Source organism: Hippoglossus stenolepis, chromosome 14 (assembly GCF_022539355.2).
Source record: "Hippoglossus stenolepis isolate QCI-W04-F060 chromosome 14, HSTE1.2, whole genome shotgun sequence".
NCBI classification, from domain to species: Eukaryota; Metazoa; Chordata; class Actinopteri; order Pleuronectiformes; family Pleuronectidae; genus Hippoglossus; species Hippoglossus stenolepis.
Genome location: NC_061496.1, coordinates 276,088 through 302,994, shown reverse-complemented (window position 1 = coordinate 302,994; position 26,907 = coordinate 276,088). Strand labels below are relative to the sequence as shown.

The 26,907-nt window shown below is 41.9% G+C and overlaps 4 protein-coding genes across 12 annotated transcripts in view; 2 read left to right on the top strand and 2 right to left on the bottom strand.

Annotated features, from left to right (window-relative positions):
• Nucleotides 1–26,907, bottom strand: part of LOC118121592 (receptor expression-enhancing protein 6) — a 719,670-nt gene that overhangs the window by 429,541 nt on the left and 263,222 nt on the right. The window lies entirely within an intron of this gene.
• On the top strand, nucleotides 110–8,144 carry stx6 (syntaxin 6). 2 transcript variants are annotated; one of them, XM_035177423.2, is made up of 8 exons: nucleotides 110–364; nucleotides 1,182–1,351; nucleotides 1,764–1,858; nucleotides 1,945–2,004; nucleotides 2,563–2,691; nucleotides 2,795–2,901; nucleotides 4,783–4,949; nucleotides 6,246–8,144. In XM_035177423.2, exons 1-7 carry the CDS (start codon nucleotides 330–332, stop codon nucleotides 4,898–4,900), a joined length of 714 nt encoding a protein of 237 aa, XP_035033314.1. In that variant the 5' UTR covers nucleotides 110–329; the 3' UTR covers nucleotides 4,901–4,949; nucleotides 6,246–8,144. The 2 variants fall into 2 exon arrangements, with proteins under 2 accessions (XP_035033314.1, XP_035033313.1); XM_035177422.2 differs by having other exon boundaries at nucleotides 111–364; nucleotides 4,783–4,877.
• Nucleotides 7,957–15,476, bottom strand: si:dkey-121a11.3 (serine/arginine repetitive matrix protein 2). 3 transcript variants are annotated; one of them, XM_035177419.1, is made up of 7 exons: nucleotides 15,355–15,476; nucleotides 13,046–13,860; nucleotides 12,477–12,570; nucleotides 10,352–10,532; nucleotides 9,717–10,275; nucleotides 9,416–9,509; nucleotides 7,957–8,682 (listed from the first exon to the last, which is right to left on the bottom strand). In XM_035177419.1, the coding sequence occupies exons 1-5, from the start codon at nucleotides 15,417–15,419 to the stop codon at nucleotides 10,171–10,173; spliced, it is 1,260 nt and encodes a 419-aa protein (XP_035033310.1). In that variant the 5' UTR covers nucleotides 15,420–15,476; the 3' UTR covers nucleotides 7,957–8,682; nucleotides 9,416–9,509; nucleotides 9,717–10,170. The 3 variants fall into 3 exon arrangements, with proteins under 3 accessions (XP_035033310.1, XP_035033309.1, XP_035033311.1); XM_035177418.1 differs by having other exon boundaries at nucleotides 7,957–9,509; XM_035177420.1 differs by having other exon boundaries at nucleotides 7,957–9,509; nucleotides 9,717–10,272.
• On the top strand, nucleotides 17,178–24,157 carry wdr18 (WD repeat domain 18). Its single transcript, XM_047342910.1, has 10 exons — nucleotides 17,178–17,464; nucleotides 17,965–18,075; nucleotides 18,186–18,319; nucleotides 18,867–19,008; nucleotides 19,966–20,109; nucleotides 21,292–21,356; nucleotides 21,531–21,655; nucleotides 22,537–22,700; nucleotides 22,954–23,022; nucleotides 23,974–24,157. The coding sequence occupies exons 1-10, from the start codon at nucleotides 17,255–17,257 to the stop codon at nucleotides 24,100–24,102; spliced, it is 1,293 nt and encodes a 430-aa protein (XP_047198866.1). The 5' UTR covers nucleotides 17,178–17,254; the 3' UTR covers nucleotides 24,103–24,157.

Here is a 26,907-nt window from a genome sequence, read left to right as displayed (position 1 = left end):
CTGCGCACACAGTAAACATTTCTCGGCAGGAGGAATTTTCTAGTTATTATTATTATTATTATTATTATTGTTGTTGTTTTTAAATCAACGTGCATTGGTTAGGGTTAGGACAACGTGCGTGTGACGTCACAGGCTCACTCCCGCTGCAGAAGCCGCGATGATGTAAACAAAGAAGCGGATCATCAAATAAAGTTTGTTAAAACGGACCCGGAGCAAAGAGACGGAGGATGGAGATCCACAAAGTCTGAACCAGATCCTGAACCGGAACCAGGACCAGAGCCAGAGCCAGAGCCAGAAACAGAGCCAGGACCAGGACCAGGACCGGAACCATGTCCATGGAAGACCCGTTCTTCGTCGTCAAAGGGTGAGAGCTCCGTGCTAACCAGGCTAACAGGAGTAGTGTTAGTGTGGGGCCGCTGATAGTTGATCGATAGTCGATATTTCTGCACAAACCGGAAACTGAAGCGTATATTCTAACTGCAGATGGGTTAGCAGCGAGCTAACGGACATGCTAACGGTCCCAAGCAGTGTTTTCTGAGTTAGTTAGCATGTTAGCATGTTAGTACAGAGCTCGTCTACCAACAGGAATCACACTCTGGCTAGTTTTAAAGTTAACAGTGCAGTCGTTCAAAGACACAAACATGGAACACTTTCTTATTTTATTTTGAATGTCAGCACAGTGTCCTGATGTCAAACCACTTCCTGCCAGATGATGTTGTGTTTTTACACATTAATAATAATAATAATTTAATTTACCTTTACCTTTAGACTTTAAGGTTCAGTATGTCAGATTTAGGTGAAAGGATCTATTGGCAGAAATTGAATATAAAATAATCCTAGTGATGTTTTCACTAGTGTTTCATCTAAATTGTATGAATTGTGGGGTTTTTTTTACCAAAGAATGAGCCTTTTATAATTAAATACTTTATATTCAAATACTTTTTTTTACATCTGGAGCGGGTCCTCTCTACGGAGGCCGCCATGTTTTTTTTAACAGTAGCCCAGACTGCAACATGCAACTTCACCACTAGATTTTTACATACTGAACTTTTAAGCCTCGTTAATAATCAGACTGCTCCACATGATGAGTTTGTTCACACACGTCAGCGTCTGATTTCAGATAAGCACTGTTGTGATGTGTAATGGATGTGAGCATCTTCTCGGATGTGTGTTGAGAACAGGGAGGTACAGAAGGCAGTGAACGCAGCGCAGAGCCTCCATCACAGGTGGAGCGAGCTGCTGCAGGAGGGGGATGGAGCCTCCAAAGAGGAAATGGACTGGACGACCAATGAGCTGAGGAACAGTCTGCGCTCCATCGAATGGGACCTGGAGGACCTGGACGAAACCATCAATATCCTTTGATCCAGGGGGGGCAACCTTTTTTCTCTCAAGGGCCATCTTTATTGTCATAACATCCTTCGAGGCCCACACTAAAGACTAAATCATTGTTATGTTGACGAGTTTTTCTCCATCATCTCCGCTTCACTTTCTGCTTCTCCCTGTGTGAGTGAGTGGGGGCGGGGCCGGTCTGGGGACTGGATGGGAGAGAGACCAGTTAAATTTTAGAAGTGCAGATGAGCCAAATTTAAGTCACACATCACAGATTTTTAGTTGCATGTTCGTATGTTTGTTGTACTATGAATGGAAGTTCCCCACCCCTGGTTTAATCACTGACCTGTCGTGATACAAGGTAATTTGACCTGAGGTCACCTGATTTATACTGTAAATGTTTGCAGATGATTGTTTCTTAACTGTCAGTGAAGGTATCGTTGAGTCAAATCCTAAAAAGTTCAACCTGGACGCTGCCGAGCTGTCGAAAAGAAAAGCATTCATCACCAGCACTAGGCACACAGTTAAGGTAAACTCACATTTCTTTGGTCACATCTGCTCAGGTGGAACAGGTCTGATCTGATTGGCTACTGAGTCTGACTGTTTCTCTTTAAGGAAATGAAAGAACAGCTGTCGAGTCCAGCTGCTGCATCCATGGACAGAAAGAAAACACAGGTAACTCACATTCTCACAGGTAACACACCTGACAACAGGAGGTCAGACTGAGGGTATGGAAGGTTCCTGTGAGTCAGACTGAGGGTATGGAAGGTTCCTGTGAGTCAGACTGAGGGTATGGAAGGTTCCTGGAGGTCAGACAGAGGGTATGGAAGGTTCCTGGAGGTCAGACTGAGGGTATGGAAGGTTCCTGTGAGTCAGACTGAGGGTATGGAAGGTTCCTGTGAGTCAGACTGAGGGTATGGAAGGTTCCTGTGAGTCAGACTGAGGGTATGGAAGGTTCCTGGGGGTCAGACTGAGGGTATGGAAGGTTCCTGTGAGTCAGACTGAGGGTATGGAAGGTTCCTGTGAGTCAGACTGAGGGTATGGAAGGTTCCTGTGAGTCAGACTGAGGGTATGGAAGGTTCCTGTGAGTCAGACTGAGGGTATGGAAGGTTCCTGGAGGTCAGACTGAGGGTATGGAAGGTTCCTGTGAGTCAGACTGAGGGTATGGAAGTTTCCTGGGGGCCCCTGTATGGACCATTACTTGCATCTGACTGTTTGTCCTGTGATGTTTAGGCTCTTCTCGCTGAGCGTGGTGCTCGAGGTCCAATGTGGCAGCCTGGTCCTGATAAATACACTAGACTGGATCATCAGCTACAGAACGCGAACACTCAGTTTATCGAGGAGCAGCAGGTGCAGCAGCAGGTACAGTTTCACATGACCATAACCAGATAATTACAGAGCTGTGGGTGATGATGTCATGACAGTACGTGTTGTGCAGATTCCTTTTAACGTGTTTGTGTTTCAGCTGATATCTGAGCAGCAGGACGAACAGTTGGAACTCGTGTCAGGAACGATCGGAGTCTTGAAGAACATGTCAGAACGAATTGGGATGGAGCTGGACGAACAGTCTGTGTAAGAACCATGTTCAGATTCATGTCAGAGGTTCATCAGCTCTGACTTGTTAACTGAAGTATTTTCGTGTTCTGACCTCTGACCCTGTTGAGTGTCAGTTTGAGGACGTTACAACAGCTACAAGGCACCTCGTAGCGCCTTATAGTGGTGGCCCTGGTGCTACTGCCACCGCCAGGCCTGTTTTTAATGAATTCTATTAATGTGTGATGAAACATACAAAGCAGGGCTGGGCAATTAACCGAAAATGTATCAAAACTAACAATTATAACCTCTAACTGAGTTATTCTTGCTCATGTTGCTAATTCGGTAAATACTTTCCACAATAATTGCATTCACGAACTGTTGTGTTTCCGCTACGTACATTTTTCAGTGGTGGCCTGTGTACCTTGTACTGTGCCATAAAATAACATTAAAATAATCGTAATTGAGGTAAAAGTCTGAAATAATTATATTAAATATATTTTAAGTCATATCGCGCAGCCCAAATACAAAGTAAAAACTTAACACTAACATTTAAGCCGTCTTAGATTCATGTAATTTCATCACTGTAGATGTGACTGTGTTTCCAGCAATGCTCGCAACACAACTTCACTAATATAACAACATCATGGGGGTATTCCATCAAAGTGGCTAAACGCTTATCCGTGCTTACTTTTCTGGCTTATTAAAGTGAAAGATCCGTTCTATGACTCTGGTTAATTCCTGCTCAGTTGCCATGGTAACTTATGCTTCAGGGGGCTGTACTACGAAGCGAGTTCAGGATATTGTTCCAATATCCAGGTGAACTTAACCTGACAAATGCAGTCAGGCTAAGTGGTCACACAAAGCTGGTTATCAACTCGATATGCACACTATCTGCACTGACTCTGAGGACACACACACACTGACTCTGAGGACACACACACACACTGACTCTGAGGACACACTGTGGTGGAAACCTCTGACATCACTACTCAATAAAAACACATGGACCTATTTTCAGGAAGCTGACAGAGAGCATTTGGTGTTTTGGTGACAGGATGAGTCTGGAGAGATTGAGATGTACTGGGTGAGTTAGAGGCTGAGATCCACTTAACCAACCATACATTGATTTAAACTTCCCTTATCCTTCCTTTTAAGGAGAGTGTGCACCACACAACAGTGTAGAGTCACTGTGGTGAGTGTTCAAGTCCCAGAGAGAGAGAGGGGGGGGGCGGTCACAAGGTCAATGTGTAAACTATCTGTCCCCCAAATAAATATTTATTTCACAGGATGAAGCTATTTAAAGTTTTAAAGTATGTGAGGTTCTCCTCCGCTAACACTCCCAGTACATCAGTATCAGTAAGTGAAGCAGATGCAGTCTGTGGTACTGGGAGCACTTTACGGGTCAGGCTGGTTCTGTTGGGCTCCAGCAGCTGACAGAGGTTCATCCTCTGAGGAGAATCTAGATCTTTCAGAAACTCATCAGAGGAGCTCAAAGGATCTTGTGGGTCTCTGAAGACCCTGGTCCTCCTCAGAGACTCGAACAATCCACACCAGCTCCACAGACCCTCTAAGAACATGATGTCATGGTTCAAAGGAAGGGATTGGTCAGTGGGCGGAGCTTTATACTGTTTGATCTCATATCTTCAACTTAACCTGGAGCAGGTTAGCTGTTCAGCTAACCTTCTAGTTCACCTGTTACCATGGCGATTTACCCCAATAACAACTTAACATGCTTCATAGGACTCATGTTACCTGATAACCACAAATCCTGCTTTGTAGTCCGGCCCCTAGTAGTCAAGCATCACAACAACATCACTAATGATAACATTAATAAAAAAAACAATAAACCAGTGTAAACTGGGTAAAAGCAGATAGATGTGCAGAAAGTGTAAAAGTGTTTTGTTCTCGTCCCTGCAGGATGTTGGATGACTTCGGTCATGAGATGGACCACACTCATTCCAGACTTGACAACGTCATGAAGAAACTGGCCAAAGTGTCTCACATGACCAGTGGTAATCTGACCAGCAACACATGATCTCACGTCTCTGTTTCTATTGGAGCAGCAACAATAGAAAATAACTGAAGTACCTAAGTTTCATTAGAAATCTGATTAATTCTCTGTTTCAAATCATATCAGTATTGATCAGGTATCAAAAACACTGGAGTTAAAATCAATAACTCATCTTCAATATGCCAAGTTTCTAGTTAACTATAGCTACTTGTTTTTTTAAACTAGGATTTTAGTTATCTAGTTATGTAGAGTTGGATGTGTTGACTGAAAACGTTCTGTATCTCTACAGATCTATATCGGTGGTTGTATGTAGTTATTGATATAGAGTTTAGTTTAGTTATAGTTGTGATTAGTTATAATTAGTTATGTTATATGTTACAATTATAGTTATTGTATTAAAGTTATAGTTTAAGGTCATAGTTAAAATTGGTTGTAAATAAAATACTTTCAGTTATTTCTAGTTTGAGATAATCATGTTATAGTTAATTAAAGAAATTGTTATTTATATATATTAGTTAGTTATAGTTATTAGTTATCGTTAGTTATGATTATACATTATAGTTAGTTATAGATTCAATTAATGACAAATTTTTATAGTTAATGCTAACTGTAGTTATAATTAGCTATACATATTAGTTATAGCTAGGTATGGTTAGTTATTGTTAGTCATAATGACACGTTTATAAGTCACTGTAGGAAATTATTAGATATAAATATAACTGCTTTCAGACATGCACCTCCTCCAGAATATCTCTGCACTTTCTCGTGCATGAACGCAAATGTGTGAGTGAGAGCCTGGAGTTTCTGAGGACTTCCTCCTCCTGAGCTCCTGTATAAAGTGTAGATCCAGGAGCAGTGTGAACACAGCAGAGGATCCTCCACTGATTCACTGAGTGAGTGGGGGGGGGGGGGGGAGCTTCTAACAGGGGACACAAACATGAAGAAACTAAAACAAAGATCTCTGGTGAAGAAGTGCTGACACACACGATGAAGACACAGACGAAGACGTGAAGAGAGTTTGTGGTGATCAGAGCTGACGACGGTGTCAGGTGATGTAAACATGATCACATGACCTCTGCAGCAGAGGTAACACGTCACTTCCTGTCTCTGTCTGCTGCACCCGGCTGCCCCCCCTCTCACCTGAACCATGAGGAGGATCTGATGCTGTGAACGAGTCTGTGCAGAAAACCTGCTGCTGAGTTGTTCAGCTGTGAAACACAAACTCTGGAGAAGCTCTGGAGACGATTCTCTGGATTTGACCTGGAGCTCATGTCTGAAAACAGCTTATTACTAGCTGTAGTTGTAATACGTTGTAGTTAGTTATATGTATTTTTAATTAGATAGTAATTAAGTCTTTGTGTCTTTACAGATCGTCGTCAGTGGTGTGCTATCGGAGTGTTGCTCGCCATCCTCTTTGTCGTCCTCCTCCTCTTCTTCATCCTCTGATTTCAGTTCCAAATTCATCTAAGTCCTGTTTCTACTGGACTCTACACGGGTCTCTACTGGACTAGGGTTGGGTACCGTTCACATTTGAGCCAGTACTGGTCCCTGTACCTGGAAGTCTGTACTGGTACCCATTGGTACTTCTTTCGGTACTTTACTCTCACTGTATAACTTTTCCTGCAAAGAGAATTTCGTGTTGCCTCCGCCTCGCGACATAATTCCACTACAAACGCTTATAGAGAAAATGTTTGTCCTGGGTTCCAATTCACCACTATAAGCAATTGATTACTATAAAAGTTGTGTAGCTTCTATATGATGGACCCAGAACCTGAGGGAAAGGTAATGGCACACACGCACACACTGACTCCGCTGCTCACTTCTCTCTCTCTTTCTCTCTGTCTTACTTTCCGTTCTTTGTCTCTGTCTCAGCTGACGTCCCTGACTCGCTACACTTTAAACGTTGATTTGTTTGTCGCCACAATATCAACACTGATTATCACATAATGATCAATACTTTTCTTAATGAGTCAAAACTTTCTTCCTCTCTCGTGCTGACACACACACACACACACAGTGTATAAACTCAGTCTGGGTAAAAACAACAGACTTTGTAAACTTAGTAAATGTGTGTAGATCCGAAGGAGATGGTGTCGCTCTGTTTGGTTTGATGTGGTTGGTGCAGAGCTCAGTGTGAATGACAGAGACACGGAGAGGAGCAGTAAATTACTGACTGCCGCTAAAAACTGCACCATTGACTCACCATAGTTCTGAGCTTGGCTTTTTTCAGGGGTGAGTCACATGGTCTCTCTCGCTCTCTCTTTATTTAACCTATACTGGCTCTTTCACTCTCACTCATGTATACACACTCTCTCACCCAGATGCGCTCAGAGGTACCGAAATTTGGCACCAATTGATTAACGTGAATCGGGACCGGGTAGTACTGACGTAATTCGGTCAGTTAAAGTACAGAGATCCGTACCCAACCCTACTCTATACTGGTCTCTACTGGTCTCCACTAGTTTGAACTGGACTCTACTGGTCTCTACTGGTCTCCACTAATTTGAACTGGACTCTAATGGACTCTTCTGGACTCTTCTGAATTCTTTAATGCCAGTTTGTTGAGTTTGAAATTGTTAGTCTGAAAACAAAGTGTTAACACTAAAACTGTCTGTTGTTGTTTACAGTTTGATTTTGTTGATTTTAAGTGACTGAAACATTTTATTTGTATCGCAACGGTTTATTTCATTTTACTTTATTTAATTTAATTTAATTTTTCCTGTAACGTATTGATACACACTCCAGTTTATTGACTTTTCTACTGTTAAACTACTTGTAAATGAAACCATGCACTTCTTGCAGCTCCTTCACAATAAAAGCCCTCAGGGAATCATTGGAAGGCTTTTATTGTGAATGAGTCCTTAAGGTTTGAATAAAATGCTGAAATGAGGTGAACAGGCTCATTGGAACAAGAACATTGTTCCACACAAAGTTCAAATTACACAGTGGCTTTTGGCTTTTATTTTCTGGTGAAGTCCAGTACTTGACATGTCACATGGTAACAGTGAAAATAATCCTACTGTTATTACTAGAGGCAGTTAATACCGTCAATAACATTTCAGACAGGCTCAATAACAACGTAAGATTTAAGGAATTCATTTAATCAGAGCAAACAAAAACCAAATCATTAAAGCAGGAGGACACAGGTTACAGCTTTGTGCTTCTCATACACACTCCTTCAGGAACAATACATCACCTGAACAAAAACTGCTGAGCATTATTTCGCAAACTTGTTTTTAACTACTACAAAATAAAATCTCTGTCTGTCCCTCTGTGTTGTTGACTGTCCCTTAACCCTCCTGACATTTCACTTCTGTCTGTGGATTCCAACAAAAAAACAGAAAAGGTCCAAAAGAAGAGCGAAGAGCCACGTTTTCCTGTTTTCCACTCAGTCCATTGCTTCCTTGACCAATTGAAGGTTAATGATGCATCACCAAGTTCAGATCCTGGTTCAGACCCTGGTTCAGACCCTGGTTCACTGCTGCAGGTTCAGGCCCAGGTTCACTGCTGCAGGTTCAGACCTTGGTTCAGAGGCAGGTTCAGGCCCAGGTTCACTGCTGCAGGTTCAGACCTTGATTCAGGCCCAGGTTCAGACCCTGGTTCACTGCTGCAAGTTCAGACCTTGGTTCAGAGGCAGGTTCAGGCCCAGGTTCAGAACCTGGTTCGCTGCTGTTTTGTTCAGACATTTTTGGGCGCTTTTAAGCGTCTCAGAAGGTTTTCAGAGGAGGTTGTGTTAGTTATTCGAAGCCTGGTTCCACATCATCAGGTTTATGGTACAAGTGGCAGGAAAGTCAGCTTCCTGTTTCCTGTGTGAATAAAAGTCATCAAACAATGACTCATCATAAAAAAACTCATTTTTATTCTGTTTAAAATTAAAGTTGCTGACTCATAAATTTAAAAAAAAATTGTTCTTTAATAATCAGCAGTTTCTGTCTCATTTAGTTTCAGGTTCATCTGAAATGATGGTGATGATGAAGATGTCGGAATATCAGAAGATTTTATTGTATTTAAAGTTAAACTGTGATTGATTTTTAGAATCACAGTTTAAAAACTGTAAAGTTCTAATAACCTGCTATTAAAGAACAGGAAGCACAACTGACGTCTTTAATCAACATTAACATTAATTAGCATCAAATATAGTTAATTAACATGTAATAACATCAAATAATGTAACATAACACGTAACGTTAATTAATATAAACAATGAATTGAAAATCACTTTGATAAGTTTTCAAACTTAATAAACTGAAGCTGAACTTTATTTTTTCTCTTTGAACTTAGTTATATTTTTTGTTTAGATTCTTTGTTCAGATTTTTTGTTCTGAGAATCTTAATTAAAACAAACTGTGAATGGCATCATCAGGTTCAGTGTTCTGATTGGACCAGGTGCCACAGGTGTGCTTTGGTAAAGAAGCTGAGTTCAGGTGCTGTAGTTCAGTTGTAGTAATGTAGGTGGCGCTGCCAACGCCTCCAAATTGTCCTCATGTGTTGGAGGACCCGAACAGTTGCAGACAGGTTCATGGTGAACAGGTGGGTCACCTGATCCAGACTGAGACACGCCACCTTCTCCACCTTCACCTCCAGGATCTCGTCTTTGACCGAAAGGAGGCCTCCATGTCACCCACGTAAACACCTGCAGAACACGTTAATACACAGGTAATAATGTTTTCTGTATTTTTCTGCAGATGAAAATTTGTCTAAAAGACTAACTCTGGTACATTAAGAACCATTGTGCTCATATTAATTAATGTACACCGTCCCTAAAAATAAAAAATAAATACCTACACCGTCAATACAGTGTTATTAAACTGTTGTTACATTGTTGTAGTATTTTAAGTACCCGAGTCACGGCATCCTCATCTTTGGCTGATGATGAATCCGTACGTCGGTTCCTTGGTCGATTCAGTTCAAACAGAAACGTTCCATCAGAATTGACATCAAGAACTCGACCGACAGAACGTAAAGAACATGGACGATCGACGTCCTCGATGCTCAAACATTGCTGCAGGAACCTGAGAGTGAAACTGAAGATGTGATTGGCTGTCACAGTATTACTCCAACGTGATTGGTTGTCTCTTTGGGGCCTGGACCAGGAAGTGACATCCCCTGCTCATCATGTGACGTGCAGGTAAATTCAGTTTCACTCATCTACATTTGATTGGTCAGTAGTTGAACTGTTGAAGTAAACTTGCTGCATGGGTTGCGATGGAGGTCTTCTGTAACTACCATAGTGATACCAACTTTTCTGGCTTCATGGTTATGGCCTCTGAAGAATTGATCTTTAAACAGGTGAGTTATGTGTCGGCAGCTGGTCTGTAGTCACGATCTCTCTTCTTCTGCTCGGGGACAACACTCTGAACTGACAACACCTTCCTTAACTGGAAGAAGGGCGACCCCTGCTGGACAGACATGAAACATGAAGTTCAGAGAACGAGAAGTAGAACATGGAATCCTGATAATTGAGGATTTTCTCACCACACTCAGTGACTGAGATGACGGACATTTCTTCAGCAAACTGGAGGGGGCGGGGTCTAATGCTGAGGGGCGGGACCTGATGCTGTGTCGATCCAGGCTGCTAGTTCGAGTCCTGCTGAGTCTGACGCTGGAGAGAAGACGACGCAGAGAAAGCCGAGAAGGTTCTTCTCTGCTGCTGAATCTGAAAGTCACAGATGTTAATAACTACGTCTCCGCCAACACTAACACACCTGACCACACACGTCACATGACCGTTCACGTACACTGGTCATGTGATGTAAACAGGAAGTAGATTGTAGAACAGTGATGGTGAAAAGTAAGAGCAGGGATTTCTTTTCTTGGAGAGACGACGAGGTGGAACTGTTAATGACAGGAAGTGTTAGCGACGCCTTGTATTCACCGCTTGTAGTCGAGTCATGTGACTGATAAGAACCGATCAAGAAGAGAATATGTTCACCAGCAATTCCTATTTTAATTTTAGGTGATTTTAACCGAGGCAAACTGGAACTATCTCTACCTGGATTTGAACAATATGTAACATGCGGTACACAGGGCAACAACATTTCAGATAAATGCTATGGAAACATCAAAAATGCATACACTGCAAAACCAAAGCTCCCTCTGTCCCATTCTGACCATAATACTGTTCAGCTAATTCCAACCTACAAGAGTGTTCTTAAAAGGAGTGATCCACAAACCAAGATGGTGACTGTATGGGATAGAGAACGTATAGAGACGCTCCTTCGTCTGCACAGACTGGGACACATTTCTTAACCTGGACATTGATGTTGCCACTGGTTACCAAAAAGGACATAGTGTACCTCAACAATAAGCCTTACATGACTAAGAGAGTTAAGGACTGTATCGACAGGAAAAAGATAGATTTTAAATATAATGAAGGAGCAGGTGTGAAAGTAGTTTTAAAGGAACCCAACCAGCTGCTGAGGACTGAGCAGAATTTCATGTCTATGAACTCTATGAAAGGCAATTACTAACATGAACACAACTGAAAAGCGCCTCGTCACTGTTGATGATCTGGAAAAAGCTCACAAACACAATAATTTTTTTCTCAGGTTTGAACAACATGATTTTCATCACGTATGTAACAACATATTGGAAGGCTAACCCACCCAGCCGGGACCAGTCCAGCCTCCAAACCATAGACTGTATACCACCCCCGCTCCACCGAGCCCCATTTTCCAGCATCCAATGGATACACACACTGTCCCTGCCCTCTGGAAACAATCAATCAAAGTTCCAATAACTAAGAAACTGTGTCCAACTGATAACAATGACTTTAGACCTCTGACTTCAATTGTTTTGACTTCAAGCACTTGGAACACCCCATACAGATTTTATTAGTTCGTATTTTAGTTCAGCTTTTAATACAGCCTCATCTGCTCATTTCAAAAGACAATCATTTTTTAACCAATCGACCTCAACATTTCAGTCCACAACACCCTCTCAGATCCCACATGAATCAGCACAGGTGCCCCACAGGGTTGTGTTAGCTGGCAGCACTTGATTGTTGTTTTTAATGTAATTGTGTGATTGTTATTCTTACTGTTACTGTGCAGGCATTTATCTGTGCAGCACTGAGTCCAAGATATTTTCCCCTACAGGGACAATAAAGTATATCGTATTGTATCTGTGGCATCGTTTACAAAAGTCTCAGTTACTGTTCAGACTAAAACACAAACCCAGAGTTTTCAAACTAAAACGAGACCAGTTTACACAAGTCTCTGATTTAGAGTCTGGAAAACTCCTTCAGGTGTAACCATAGCAACAGTGATGAGTTTCAGTGTAGTAAATATCTGTGAAGATTCTCAGTCATCAGGTCGCTAACTTCAGGAGTTGTAGATGTGAACAACTCCTGAATAAACGCTGAAAACTACAGGATTGTGATGGGATTTGATCCTTCCTACTTCCTGTTCCCTGACCAATCACTGCGTGCTCAGCTCCCTGACGTCAGACGCTCATCTGGAGGACTGGGCTGACATCAGTCTGACTGGTTCTGAATTCTTGATAAGGTCTCAGCTTTGAACGTGACCTCAATGATGCTTCACTGTGGTTTCCATGGTGACAGGTTGATATGTGAGGTGTTAGGGGCGTCGAACAGACTCACTGTTCAGGAAGTGAAGTGTAGAGCTTTGTTCTTATTGGCTGGTTGACCTGTCCATCACTGCTGCTCTCTGGGATGGGTGGAGCTGGTCTCTCAGCTGTGATCAAATCAGAAGATGATATTTTAGTGTGTGTTTATCTCAACAATAGTAAATTGATTAAATGATAGATATATAATATATATATATTATTGATCTATTGGGATAGTACAGTGCTATGAACTCTTTGATATATGATTATATATAAAGATAATATATAATCTGAATATATGTAAACTTTTTTTCTGTAAACGGATTATATTTCAATGTATTACATATAAACTGATTCTTTTTAAACTGATTATATTTAAACTAACTAAATGTCAACAGATTTTTTATAGAAACTGAATATATATAAACTGATTATATGTATACATATATCATAAATTATGTGTATATATATATATTATTTATAAACTGATATTATGTAAACTTATTATATATAAATTGATTATATGTAAGCTGATTATATCAGACCAGTTTTATATAAGTTGAGTATATACACTGTATTATGATATAATGTAAATACTCTGACCTGTTGCGTCTGAGCTTGTCCCTGAAGAAGAGGAAGAAGAAGAGGAAGAAGAGGAAGAAGAAGAGTTCTTCATCCTTCGAATCCCTCCTCCCTCCTCCACCTCCACACAGGGACTCTGGTCTCTCAGCTCTGCCACAGATTGGAGCTCTTTGTTGGGCTCGACTCCCTCTGGTCTCCCCTGAGTATCCTGGTCGTGGTTCAGATCCTGTTCTTCCTCTGAACCGTTGAGCCTGACACTCTGTGACGTCATCACTGATATCACAAGAGGAGGAGAGGACGGGGAGGGACATATGAAGGCAGGCGTGGTCAGTTGGTCAGGAGCATAAGGGTTGATTGGCAGGTCTGTGGTGGGTGTGCCCGCATTGGTTCTACTCCTCATCTGAATGTTGGAGACACGCTCAGCCCCGCCCCCTCCCCAGGGGGATTTGTTCTGAGGTGTGACAGGGCCAATGTAGGTCTCTCTGATTGGCTCAGTCCTCAGGTTCACATGGGGCCGACACAGGCTCCGCCCCCTGTCATCAGGTACAGGTGGCCCCGTCTGACCACTGACGTACAGGTTCAGGTTCAGTCTGGAGACCAAGACACCTGTCCCCTGCTGCCCCGCCCATCTTCTCTGCTGCTGTCTTTCCTGGTAACGAGACTCCGCCTCTGTCGCCGTCTCATCTTCGAATCTCAGACGACGAGTCGAAGACGCTGGGCGTCGCCTTGTTGACCCCACAGCTGATTTACTGCTGGACAAGTCACTCTGGTGTCCTGAATGAGAGGCCACGCCTTCCAACCTCACCTGGATGACAGGACAGTTCCTGACCCCCGACCTGCGGACGGAGATCAGTCGTCTGACGTCAGTTAAAACATTTTTAATCTGAAGCTTTTATAACAAATGTAAACAGATGTGTTTTTATATATTTTTATTTAAACATGAGGAAACATGATGAAACACAACGAAACACGATGTGTGTTACTCACCGTGTGTGTGTGAATGTGTGCGTGTGTTTGTCACAGTGTGTGTGTATGTGGGGCTGTGCTAGGTGGCAGCCTGTTACAGCAGCTCCTGTGGTTTTTTTCTGAAATTTGTCCTTTTGTCACTTTTGTCACTTTATTCTTTTAATCTTTTTCAGTATTTCTCCTGGGGACATAATGACAATGGCTACATGTTGGTTTGCAACTTTTTTTCTTTTATTCTTCAATCATGTCACACTGAACAAAACTTTACCTTCATTTCATCAGTATGTTAACTACCCACAAGAGACAGTAAAACACTTGACCTTCTGTATGCAAATGCTCTGGATGCATACAATGCCACTGCCCTCTTGTATGTCCCTCTTGTCCAGCGGCAGCCTGCATCCACAGGGACTGTGAGGAGGTGGACTCAGGAGGCCACTGAGGCACTGCAGGACTGCTTTGAGTCCACTGACTGGTATGTGCTCTGTGAGCCACATGAGGAAGACATCAACAGCATGACTGCATCACAGAATACATTAAATTCCTAGAACAAACCACCTTGAAGACCCGGACTGTACGCTGCTATCCTAACTACAAGCCATGGATCACCACTGAGCTGAAAGTTCTTCTCAACATAAGAAGTTAAATTTGTTCTTCAACAGGTGTTCTGGGAAAGGATGTTGTCACAGGGGAGGATTACAAGTAACTGGGCATCCACATCGACAATGGACTGAAGTGGAAAACCAACACCGATGCTGTGTACAAGAGAGGGATGAGCAGACTCTATTTCCTGAGGGAGCTGAGATCTTACAACGTGTGCAGCAAGATGTTGTCAATCTTCCATCAGTCTGTTGTAGCCAGTGCACTGTACTTTGCTGTGGTCAGCTGGGGAGCAGCATCGGAGCCAGTGAAATCAACAGACTCAACAAGCTGATTAAGAAGGCTGGCTCCGTCATTGGCTGCAAACCGGACTCTTTTGAAGTGGTGGTGGAAAGGAGGGCTTTGAACCAACTGTTATCCATCATGGACCACCACGAGCACCCTTCCCCACCTAGTGGACAGACAGTTTATGTCCAAACCAAAACTCTTGGATTACTTAGAATTTATTTAATTTTTTGCACATATCATATTATATTAATTTTTACTGCACATTTGAGTCATATTTATTTATTTTAGTCATGTTTCAAACAAATACTGCAATATTGCACGCTTGTCTCTTTTGTCGTCTCTTGTATTTAGCCTTTTGTTCTTTGCTCTTTGTGAAATGTCCTTGACCTGCTGCTGTGATACAATAACTTCCCAAATTGGGATCAATAAAGTACATCTATCTATCTATTACTCACAGTGTGTGTGTGTGTGTTACTCACAGTGTGTGTGTGTCGGGGGTCAGCAGGTTGTGGTCTCCTCTCAGAGGAACACAGCGACGCTTCATACAAGCTCCTTCCTCACAATACTGCTGCCACGGCAACCGAGCTGACACAGTGTCTGATCACACACACACACACACACACACACACACACACACACATCTCATGGTGGGGGAGGGAAGAGAGTCAGGGCAGCTCTGATTGGCTGCTGTGACAGAGGAAGGAGGATTAAACAGAGCAGCTTGTCAACATTAATCTGACAAGTGTTTACCTCAGCATATGTGTGTGTGTGACACACACACACACACACACACACACACACACACACAGAGTAACACACATTTAACCATGTTAACTGGATAAAACCTCTAGAACCAAACTCAACCTCTGACTCGACCGGTTGGTGAACATTCCCAACATAAATTCCCAACATTGAATTCACTCAGAAGGTTGAGAAGAACAGAGAAGAACAGACCAGCAACAGACAGAGAAAAAACAAGTTATTAATATTAGACATCATCATCAATGATCTGAGCTTTAAGTTTGACAATCAGTTTATTTAATCTCTATATTCCTGTTCTGTTAGAACATCTTCTCCATCAACATCAAATTTTTTAGTCAGAGGCCTCACTGACTCAATGAAAGAGTTCAGGTCTGAGAAATGATCTTCTACATTCACTCGTCTGGATCCTTTGGTTTTCTGTAGGAACGTTTCAATGTCTGCAGCAGAGTATTGTCTCTTCTGGATGTTTTCTTTTCTGAGACATTTTTAACAGATCTGATCAGATTTTCACTTTCAGGCTCATTAATCACTTCATCCTCTTTGTTTTCTGGCTATTTGTCTGTTGCTGGTGTAACCTAACCCTGCAGAGCGCCTTTAAATGTCTAAAAGGCCACTGGAGGTGCCACACCAAGGTTTGTGATGTGGACATTTCTGTAATGCCTGATATTGTAGCTGCTTGCTTCAATTGAATAGTGTTCAAGCTCTGTGCTTCGGGTCTATTACCTTGACAATCACAAGTGTTGTGTAAATCAGGTAACGTGTGATGAATCAATAATGAACATGAGTCATGTAATCCCATTGTGAAAAGATTCCTAACATTCTACTGACATGTTAACATTCACCTATTTTTGATGTTTTATTTTGCTTGACAATGTGTCTTGGGCTTTATGATTTCATATTGATTTCTTATGCTTTATAAATAGACTACCTTGCTTTGTCGTTGATTGTTCCATCTTTTAACAAATACCTATCCCAATTTCAATACCTAGTGTCTGGGGTTTTGAAAAAAAGAGCGTTTATGTGGATACCAGCACACAGAGGAATAAAGAGCAATGAAGGTGGATTTATTATCTAAGAACTGAATCATGAAGAAGTCATGGACATTTGACTCAGTAAATATGAAGCAAAAACAATAAGGAAACATGATCAAAGAATAGCAGCTGGATGCATCTCACACAGGAAACAGCTTTATACAACAGGAAGTGAGGAAACAACAAGGAGCAGAACATGGTGCCTATAGGCCGAGGACACACTACACTCAACAATACACTTAATAAACACACATCCTACAGGATGGTCACTGACAAACAGAGGAGTCAGTGGAGCCTGTGATGCTTCACTGTGATAAGTATGTTAGAGAAGGAGAACAGATAAAGAGGGAAACTACAAACATGGAGAACTTTTATCATTGGAACTAATTTATTATAGATTATTATATTTATTTATCTGAGGGAGACAAAATAATTGAATATGACCAAGGTAACTCTGAGTCCAAAACAGTAGGTGGCAGTAATGCTCCTTAACGTCGGCTGCCACCCGCCAAAGAACCGTACGACGAAGAAGAAGAAGAAGAAGAAGAAGAACCGCGTGTGCGGGTTTGTTGTTATTGGAGACAGCATGGCGGCTCCTCTGGAGGTGGTAGTGACCAGTGACTCCGGCTCTCAGCTGTGGAACAGCACAGTGTTCGACCTCTACAGCGGCTCCAGCCTGCTCTCATACCGGGGAGGGAACAGCTCGGCCCGGACTCTGTCGCTGCTCCGCGGCGAGTTCCTGCTCTCCGCCCAGGTCGGAAAGAACTTCATCAACGTCTGGGAGATCCAGAGGAAGGTACGAGCCACCCGGACTCACTCCGACTCATCGGGACTCACCCGGACTCAACGGGACTCACCCGGACTCATCGGGACTCACTCCGACTCAACGGGACTCACTCCGACTCAACGGGACTCACCCGGACTCACTCCGACTCACCCGACTCACCCGGACTCACTCAGACTCACCCGGACTCACTCCGACTCAACGGGACTCACCCGGACTCACTCCGACTCATCGGGACTCACTCAGACTCACCCGGACTTACTCCGACTCACTCGGTCCTCTGCTGGGACGCTCAGACCAAACCCTGTTCATAAGAATGTCATTTAAAAAACAGCAACCTAAAAACAGACTCGTGAAAAATACAATGAAACATCAGCTGTTGAAGAAAAACCTGCTGAACCTCAGTGAAGGAGGCTGTGCTAAAATAGAATAAATAAAAGTTAGAGGTCACGTGATAAACACTGTGTGTGTGTGTGTGTGTGTGTGTGTGTGTGTGTGTGTGTGTGTTGCAGGATCAGCTGCAGCAAAAGATTGTTTGTCCAGGTGTGGTCACCTGTGTGACGGCTTCACCTGATGGACTCTTCCTCGCTGCGGGAGTCGCGGAGGCCATTTACCTGTGGGAGGTGTCTTCTTCATGCTTTTCTTTTTTGGAATTTAAAATTTGACAGCCTCTGGTTTCTATGGCAACCCGTCTGTGTCCTGCTGATTCAAACTCTCTCTCTGATTGGTTCAGGTGTGCACAGGTAAACTGCTGTCTGTCCTCAGTCGTCACTATCAGGATGTCACCTGTCTGAAGTTCACTGACGATAGCAGCCATTTTATTTCTGGAGGAAAAGACAACCTGGCTCTGGTGTGGAGTCTGTGCAGGTAACTCACCTTAACTCACCCGATTTCACACCTGAGCGAACTGAGCTGGCCCAATCACATCTTTAAACGCCTCCCCCTTTGGGCTCTGTGATATCTCAAGTTTAACTGACTTGGTTTTATAATGTGAAGCGTTCCCTTCATTTCTTTCAAACAGTGTATTATGTATTTCCTGTGAAGTTTGAGAACAAACAATCTTATAGGCCGGGAGGGAGACCTAGCGCCCCTAAACCAACCAAATATAACCAAAATACTAAAGTCAACCTGTCACAAAATGCTTTACCGCATTCATGTGAGCAATCACTCGATAGCAGAGGGACTTTTAGTGTTTTGTATATTGTTTATTGTCGCCATGGTTCAGGTGACTGTTATAAATTTGAACTAAACTAAAAACTGAAGGAAGTTTAGATTGATTATTTGATATTTTCATGTTGACACTTTAAAGAAATGTTCCATGTTTTTAACTCTGACTGTTAATATTATGTAAACACTCCTGGAATCTTGTGTCTTCTGAAGCAGGTTTTAATCTTAAAACTGTTTTTTATTTCAGTGTGATACAGCTGGATTTAAACCACACCCCAGATCCTCGTCATGTCCTGTCTCGTCACTCTCTACCAATCACAGACCTGCACTGCGGCCTGATGGGCGCTCAGGCCAGAGTCGCCACTGCCTCCTTAGACCAGACTGTCAAGGTAAGGCTGTAACACCTGCACTGGTATGACAGATGCTCTGTTTAACCTGGATAGTAGAAGTTCTATAGTACTAGTTCTATAGCACCAAACTACAACACATCATGTCAAGGTTCTTTATTTAGTCAGAATTATACAGAAACCCAACTACGGATATAGATGAAACAGACAAAACAGAGAAGTACCACCAGAAATCAATTCAAATGTGAATGGTCCCCAGCCCTACCAGCACATAATTTAGGTGCACCCAAAATGTTTCACTTTAAACCACTGGTATGATGATAATATTACTTATGAGGCTGCATTTAAACATCATGAAAATGACTCGTCAACATGTTCAGTACAACACGAGACGCTCACACTCAGGACTCAGTGTTAAAATGAGCGGAGCGACACACAGACATGATCCGACTCCATCGATTCAGAACCAAACACATGACCGGACATTGTTCACCTGAATCCTCCCAATAAAACATGAATGTGAACTAGTTAATTTTCATCTGCATGAACTGAACCTGGAACTCGTTCTTTTTAAGTGTGAACTGGCTCAACACTGCTATCTGTTCTGGGAGTGAGACGGAGTTTACACTCTCACACACACACACACAGACAGTGAAGCAGAGATGAGAGTTCAGTAACATGAACAGTGTGAATACAGGGTTTCCACGACCGACCAGCAGTGCAAAACGATCAGCGCCACTCTTCATCCTCAGCTGTTTGTCCTCAACTGTTTGTCATGTGTCCCTCAGTTAAAGCTGAGAACACATATATATATATATATATATATATATATATAGTGTGAAACATCTGTTTTTGTTTAGTGAGAATGAATTAGCTATTTATCGGCTGTTAATCAATAGTTTAACGGTGGTTTATCTGCTTTTGTTCTGTGGCAGCCATGTTAAATGAAACAACCTGATGATCTGACCGTTGTTTACATGTGTTTTTCTGTTTATGCAGATGTGGGAGCTGTCCTCCGGTGAGCTGCTCCTGTCCATTCTGTTTGATGTGGAGATCATGTCTGTGACCTTTGACCCCTGCGAGTACTTCCTGTTCTGTGGAGGAACTGATGGAAACATTTTCCAGGTGTCTCTGTGCAGCCAGGTGACTCGATTCATAACATTCTCTGTCACACCCTAGAGCTGTTATCATACCTCATAAGATCTAAATAAATTACATCTCAACATTTTAAAGTTTAGGGTCATATAACATCATCACATGTTGGTGTGTCTCTTACGTGTTCTGTCATTGGGGATTTTGGTGCCTAGAGGTCAAAGGCAAGGTCACAGTGATATCACCCAGACCCTCATCCTGTGAATGTGATATATCAGAACTGCCTTGGGGGAAATTCATTACAACTGGTAAAATTCCCTTTGACTCATAGATGATCTGGTTAGACTTTGGTGTTCAAAGGTGACCTCTCAAACGCGTGTTTTGCCTAGTGAATGTAATATCTCAGGAACATCTCAAGGGAATTCTTTCAAATTTGGTGCACACTTGGACTCACTGATTAACTGATTTGATTTTGGTGGCCAAAGATCAAGGTCACGGTGTTTAAAAAAACATGTTTTTGGTGTCTTGAATGAAGACCAACTTGAGGGAATATCTTCAACTTTTGATCAGTTGTCACTTGGACATAAAGATGAAGTGATTACATGTCATTGGTCAAAGGTAGCTGTGACATTTTATGAATCTGGTAGAAAAATACGAGGAGGTATGTACACGGAAACTGCACTGGTTGGCGGAGGCATACAACTTCAGTGTGTTAATTCTGCCTATAGTTTAAAACACATTTTCTGCTGAGGGTTGAAGGTCAGAATGAAGTTCAAACTGAAACAGTTGAAAGCTCTGAAACAAGTGTGTAAGTCGACCTTGAGTTTAAATTGTTCGTATAAAAATAAATATATACGAACAATTTTAATTAAAAATAATTAACCCTAACCCTCTTAATTTAAGGGGCCCTGACCTGTAGTTTTTTACTCACAGCGATTGAAAAGTGTGACAGTAAACAGTCACGTGAGGACGATAGATTTCAATAAGTCAAATAAAATTTTTAGTCTCATATTCCCATATCACAATTTGTCTCATAGGTCATAATAAGGTGCAACATCCTCTGTTCTTGGCTGGTAAGAGACAGAGAGGTTTGACCAGTGGAGAGGAAACTGGTCAGACTGTTTATTACTGGTCTGATCAAACACTGATTAATCAATAGATCAACCGGCTGAGCTGCTGTTTCTGTCTCTGTTGTCAATAAAACTAACCCTGAACTGTTTGAATCTGTTTCAGAGTCTCAGTCGTGACAAATCGTTTCAGTCCGACAACGATGGAAACCAGGTCTTCAAAGGTCACAGGTGAAAACGGGTTAATAATAATTCACACTGATGTGAGACGAAGGCGTAATATAATTATATATATATATATATATATATATAATTATATTACTGTATATAAAGCTTAATTTTTGGATCAGTAATTATTATCTACCAGTGGCAGTATAGGGTATCTGATCAGAACAGTCTCCTCAGGAACTTGGTGACATGTCTCTCCGTGTCGATGGACGGGACACTCCTCGCCTCTGGGTCACATGATGAGACCGTCAGACTCTGGGATGTTCAGAGTAAACAGAGCATCCGCTGCCTTGCCCACAAAGGTAAGCCCCGCCTATTATTATTATTATTATTATTATTATTATTATTATGACATGATGTCATTTGTGTCGCTGCTAACAGAACCATCAAACAGCTGGAGCTCAACGCTGGTAACACAAGATTAACCTGGGCTAGCCTCAATGTAGGTTAACTCCAGCCCAGGCTAACTCTAACCCGGGTTGGCTTCAACCTGGGTTAACTTGAACCTGGATTGAAAAGCCTTTACTATAGAAGGCCTCCAGCTCCTTCTCAATAAAAGTACAGGACTCAACTTGTGATGACTTTAAAACTCTTGGGCCTAACCCTTAGTCTCAACTCGCCTCTGATTGGTTGATAAAGATTGATCATTGATCAGTAACTTTCGCTTTCTGTGGTTTCTCTTGCATCACTGGTGAATTTCAGATGAAAAAAAGATCAGTGAAAAGGTTTAAAGTTAGGAGACAATATTTATTAAGATTTTCTTGATGAATGTGATTTTAATGACATTTTTCTTCTCTGCGTTTGCTGCTGGTTTTTTAATGAATCCTCTGACCTCTTGTTTCTCTGGAGGAGATCCTACTTCTTCCTCCTATTCATACCAAGCGAACGTGGCCAACAGCAACATGACGAAGAAATGTCTCACAGTGATCATGACTGGCACTTCATAAATAACCAAATCCTGTCCGTGCTGAAGGTTGTCAGACTTTAAGCGCACCATCAGGAGCGATAGTCCCTCCTTTGGCTGGACCGATGGACTCATCCCACGCCTCCGTCAATTTGTCAGACTCAGCTGCCGACACCTTTGACAATGAAACCATCCAGAATGTTAAAGAAGCTTCATCCTCAGTGATGAAAAGATTTGTGTCAACAGATTTACCTGACATCACTTCCTGTCTTTGTTCAGGTCCAGTGACCAATGTCCTCATCACGGCGGCTCCAGCTAACATGTTCCTACCTGACAGTCGACCCGCTGTTCCTCTGCCGCGCTTCAGCCGACACCTGCACGCCTCCGAGGGCGACGGCGGGGAATCAGGAGACGTTTGTGTCCGACTCGCTCCCTGCACACAGGTGAGTCAGCAGGTGCAGCCTCGCCCCGTTGACTGATACTGGACAGCTTCTTTATTCACGTGATCATTAAAATCTGATGATTTTAAAATAAGATCATCATTAAAGTCAGTGGATCTTTAAATTACATCATTAAATCAGAAGATCTTAAAATCATGTGATCATTAAAATCCGATCTTTCATTCTGAATTCACACTTTATTTTGAAAATGTTTCATCTTTATCTATTTTCTGTGCTTTTATTTTGGCGATTTCAGGAAGAGGAGGAGACATACCTGCAGAAAGCTGATAGGCTGAGCTCACTGATGAACGCGGTGACTGACAAGGTGAGAGGCAGAGTGTTTCCTCAGAGTCCCACAATCCAAACGGTGACATTGGTAACTGACCTCAGATCAGGTTAAGTCATTGATTATTTATTAGTTTAGACTAAGTGAAGTATTACCAGAACCTTTGGTTTTTGGGGGGGGGGGTGGCCTCCTGGGCTCTGTCCCATGAAGCAGGATTTGTGGTTATCAGGTTAACTTCAGGTTTAATTCAGAGTTTTCAGTCCTATGAAACTGGTTCCCTTGTTATCAGGGTAAATTACCATGGTAACTTCTGCTGAACAGCTAAACTGCTCCATGTTAAGTTGGAGATAATAGATCAAACTTTATAAAGCTCCGCTCACTGACCAATCCCTTCCTTTTGAACCATGACATCAGCGTTCTTTATATTATAGCTCATTTTAGAGGCCACATCGTGGGATTCTAACGTTTCTCATGAAGAGGCTTCTTCACTTCACTTCCACATGTCTTGTTAGTAAACAGATTAAGATCTTGTAGCCCTGAGTTATTATCTCATGGTCACGTAATATATTTTTTACCAAAAGTCACCAGGGGGCGAGGTAATGTCCACATTGACACAATCCCAGATGTTTTACCAGCTGTTCTTCCTGCATTTAGCAGCTGTAACTGTTTCTTTTATTCTGGATGTTTGTTCTCCCCTGATTTTTATTATACAACAGTTTGATCCTCGGCTCTGCTGTCAGTCAAACTGTCCATGTCTGTGATTGGTCATGTGCTGTAAACCCCGCCCCTTTTATGTGCACACGCTCATATCTTGATGAGGAAAACCTGAGTTAACTTAACGAGTTTAAACCAGCGTCACGTGACCACTGAGCCTGACTGTTGGGTTACATTCAGCTGGAAAACTGAGATAAATCCTGGATATGTTGAACTGGCTTCGTAGTCCAGGCCCCCAAACTTCAGAATAAAGGTGTGTGTGTGTATTTGTTTCAGTCGGTGTTCGGTGACGGAGAAAACACAAAGGTTCGTGTCGCAGAGTTGGAAGAAGAAGTTCAGACTCTGAAGAAAATCAACAAAGATCTTTACGACTTCTCGAGTCAACTGATCACAAAACCCACATAAACACACACACAAATGTGGATGTCTGTTTAAAAATAAAAAAAACATTTTTAACGTCCTTTCTGTTGTATTTCTTGTTGAGAGGTTTGAACTACTTGGTGGGGGTTAGGGTATCTTGTATCCCATTAACCTCCCCACAGGGGGTTTATAAAATGAGCTCCATGACTCCCCCTTCTTCATCTGACGACTGGGCAGTTGAACTGGTGAGTCAAAGGCAATGCACTGGTCGACGCACAACATCAAATCAGAATCAGAAATACTTTATTGATCCCAGGGGGAAAAGCTCTCCACTCTCTCCCTAACCCTAACCCTAGCCCCCGGGGCTCCGGCCCCCCTGCCCCCACTCATTTGCTCAGAGAGACACACACAGTGAGATCAGAGCTCGTTCATGTGAAGCAGCCGGTCAGTGACAAACAAGACACAGTGTTCAAAAACCAAGTTGAAAAGAAAGTACGATGAAGCCTATCTTGCTCTTGGGTTCACAGTGAATGGAGGACATGAGGAGAGACCAGTGTGTATTTTAGGTCTGAAAACTCTGGCAGCTGACAGTATGAGACCCAACAAATTTAGAAGACACTTCACATTACACCCCAGTCACATCCATGTGTTCTTTTTGGTTGAGCTTTATCATCGTTGTAACAAAGTGATTATAATTTAATTTATTTTTTCTTTATTTTTGAAAAAGTACAGACTGATGGAGGAATGTAACCAAAAGTACTTCAATTAAGTTGAATTTAAGCAAAGTTATTGCACTATTCTTTGAAAAAAGTGGCAAATGTCACAAAGTTGTTTGAAAAAGGTTTTTTATTTGCACATCAGAAATTCCTGAAAGTAATGTGAATTTAATGTTCATGTGTATGTTATGTAAATACACATGTTAAACTTGGCCCATTTTGTTGGGGCAGGGGAGCGGGTGGGGCATGAAAAATATTCTAGCTCCAAAGTGGGGCATGACAGAAAAAGTTTGAGAACCACTGCCTTAGCTAGACTGGCTTTGTTAAAATTACTTCTTAGTTTTTGATAAGTAGGGGTTAGGGCCACGCCTCCCATAACGCACTGTGGTCCAGCCCTTATTGTCATTAAAGTAGCCCATTTGTAGTTTTGTTTTATCAGTGTGTTTGTATGTGTGTTTTTCTCTCCATTATTTAATAATATAGTAAAACTATTTTTTAAAATGTGTTTCAAATAAACTTGAAATATAATGTTTAATTAATAAAAATAAAAAGGGTTTGAAAATAACAGTATATTTGAATCCCCTAGAACCATGACTGGTCTGCCTTTGAAAAACCAGTCCTGGAGCTTCCTGTTCGGTCTTGCAATGTGTTATGTGGGTTTGTATTTACCTGTGGTGGATGTGAACAGATGCTGGCAAAGGGGGGAAGAGGGTCCTGGGGTACTGTCTTCTGAGGGTGTAGGTGTGCTGGTCTCCGGAGTGGCACAGCCAGGGTTAGGGTGTTAGGGTTAGGGTTAGGGGGTTAGGGTTAGGGTTAGAAAAAATATCTCGATGACTCCCCCTGCTTCGTCCGACAACTGGGCAGTTTGAACTAGGGAGTCAAAGGCAATGCACTGGCCCACGCACGTCATCGAGTACTCTCCATTCTCACCTATCCCCTTTGCCTGAAATGGCTTTTGATATGAGTTGGTTTTTAATATGAACGTTATTTTGTTTTGGGATATTGTTCCTTTAAAAAAACTGGTTTAAGTTTTGTTGATATTTTAAATCTTTCATTGTAAGTGCTTTCTGTTTTTGTTTTCTGTATTGATATTTCATGATTTATTGCTTCTCATTCCATTGTTTGAATTATTGGTTGTTTGATTTTGACGGAGTTGGTTGGACTATTATTTCTATAGATACTATTTTAATTTCCTAATTTTACATTATGGAACACATCATCAGTAGTGGAGGGTTAGGGTTAGGGTTAGGGAACTGAGCCCGCCTCCTATTAAAGGTGGCGGAAGGTGCACGGTCCTTCCCCCAGGGGGCTACCTGGTCCCAGTTACGCTGACGGGGACGACCTTGTCGCCTCCCATATGTAACTTTAGTCCACCCCCCATTGTTTTGGTCAGAGTAATCCATTATCTCTGATTGTTTTTTAAGTATTTATTTATTTATTTATAGATGATTTATAATTATTTATACAGTCTCCTTTGTTATTTGTCTACAATGAAATATAATTTGTAATAAATATGTAATAATACTATTTTTTGTATTTATTAGCTAGATATATATAATAAAGAGTGAAATATTTGTATATAAAAAAGGTCAAATTTATGAAATAAAATCAAAAACACGAAAAATAAAATCAAAAACAGAAAACACGTGACCTTGTCACCGTGTTGCGTGCCTCTTGACTACGTTTCGACCCTCTTGGGTCTTCTTCAGGTCATGTGGGCACGTAAAGGTTGAGGCTACAGGTCTGAGTTGTGAGGTGCTTCCGCTACAGTGTTCAGAGCAAGAGTGAGTGAGGAGACTGAGGGCTCCTGTATTTATAGGCTGCCTCTCACCGACTCCTCCCCCTTGTCGATTCCACTGTGAATCAAAAGTAAATGTATTTCTTTTATCCTTCCTGATCCAGTGTATCTATGAATCTTATATGTTATTGGACTTAATGATATATTTATGTATTTATTTATTTATTAATATTCTTAAAAAAATAAAAATAAAAAAATGTGACTTTTGATTGTAAGCGAATTTCGTATATAGATCAACTGATTTTGATGAATGTACTTTGGAGAATATGTTAGGTTTTAGGCAGAGAGAACGTGGGTTAGTTTTGGGCATAAGTAGAAGAGACTTAGGTTTAGGCA

What these genes read in the sequence shown, in the direction of transcription:
- wdr18 (XM_047342910.1), top strand. Translation starts at nt 17,255, where the DNA reads ATGGCGGCTCCTCTGGAGGTGGTAGTGACCAGTGACTCCGGCTCTCAG. An exon ending in TCTGGGAGATCCAGAGGAAG is followed by an intron (nt 17,465 to 17,964) that starts GTACGAGCCACC and finishes TGTGTGTTGCAG; the next exon opens with GATCAGCTGCAGCAAAAGAT. An exon ending in TGAACGCGGTGACTGACAAG is followed by an intron (nt 23,023 to 23,973) that starts GTGAGAGGCAGA and finishes TATTTGTTTCAG; the next exon opens with TCGGTGTTCGGTGACGGAGA.
- stx6 (XM_035177422.2), top strand. Translation starts at nt 330, where the DNA reads ATGTCCATGGAAGACCCGTTCTTCGTCGTCAAAGG. An exon ending in GGACCTGGACGAAACCATCA is followed by an intron (nt 1,352 to 1,763) that starts ATATCCTTTGAT and finishes CTGTCAGTGAAG; the next exon opens with GTATCGTTGAGTCAAATCCT. An exon ending in AGTGTCTCACATGACCAGTG is followed by an intron (nt 4,878 to 6,245) that starts GTAATCTGACCA and finishes GTGTCTTTACAG; the next exon opens with ATCGTCGTCAGTGGTGTGCT.
- si:dkey-121a11.3 (XM_035177418.1), bottom strand. Translation starts at nt 15,419, where the DNA reads ATGAAGCGTCGCTGTGTTCCTCTGAGAGGAGACCACAACCTGCTGACC. An exon ending in TACACTTCACTTCCTGAACA is followed by an intron (nt 10,533 to 12,476) that starts GTGAGTCTGTTC and finishes TGTGACTTTCAG; the next exon opens with ATTCAGCAGCAGAGAAGAAC. An exon ending in CATCTCAGTCACTGAGTGTG is followed by an intron (nt 10,276 to 10,351) that starts GTGAGAAAATCC and finishes ATGTCTGTCCAG; the next exon opens with CAGGGGTCGCCCTTCTTCCA.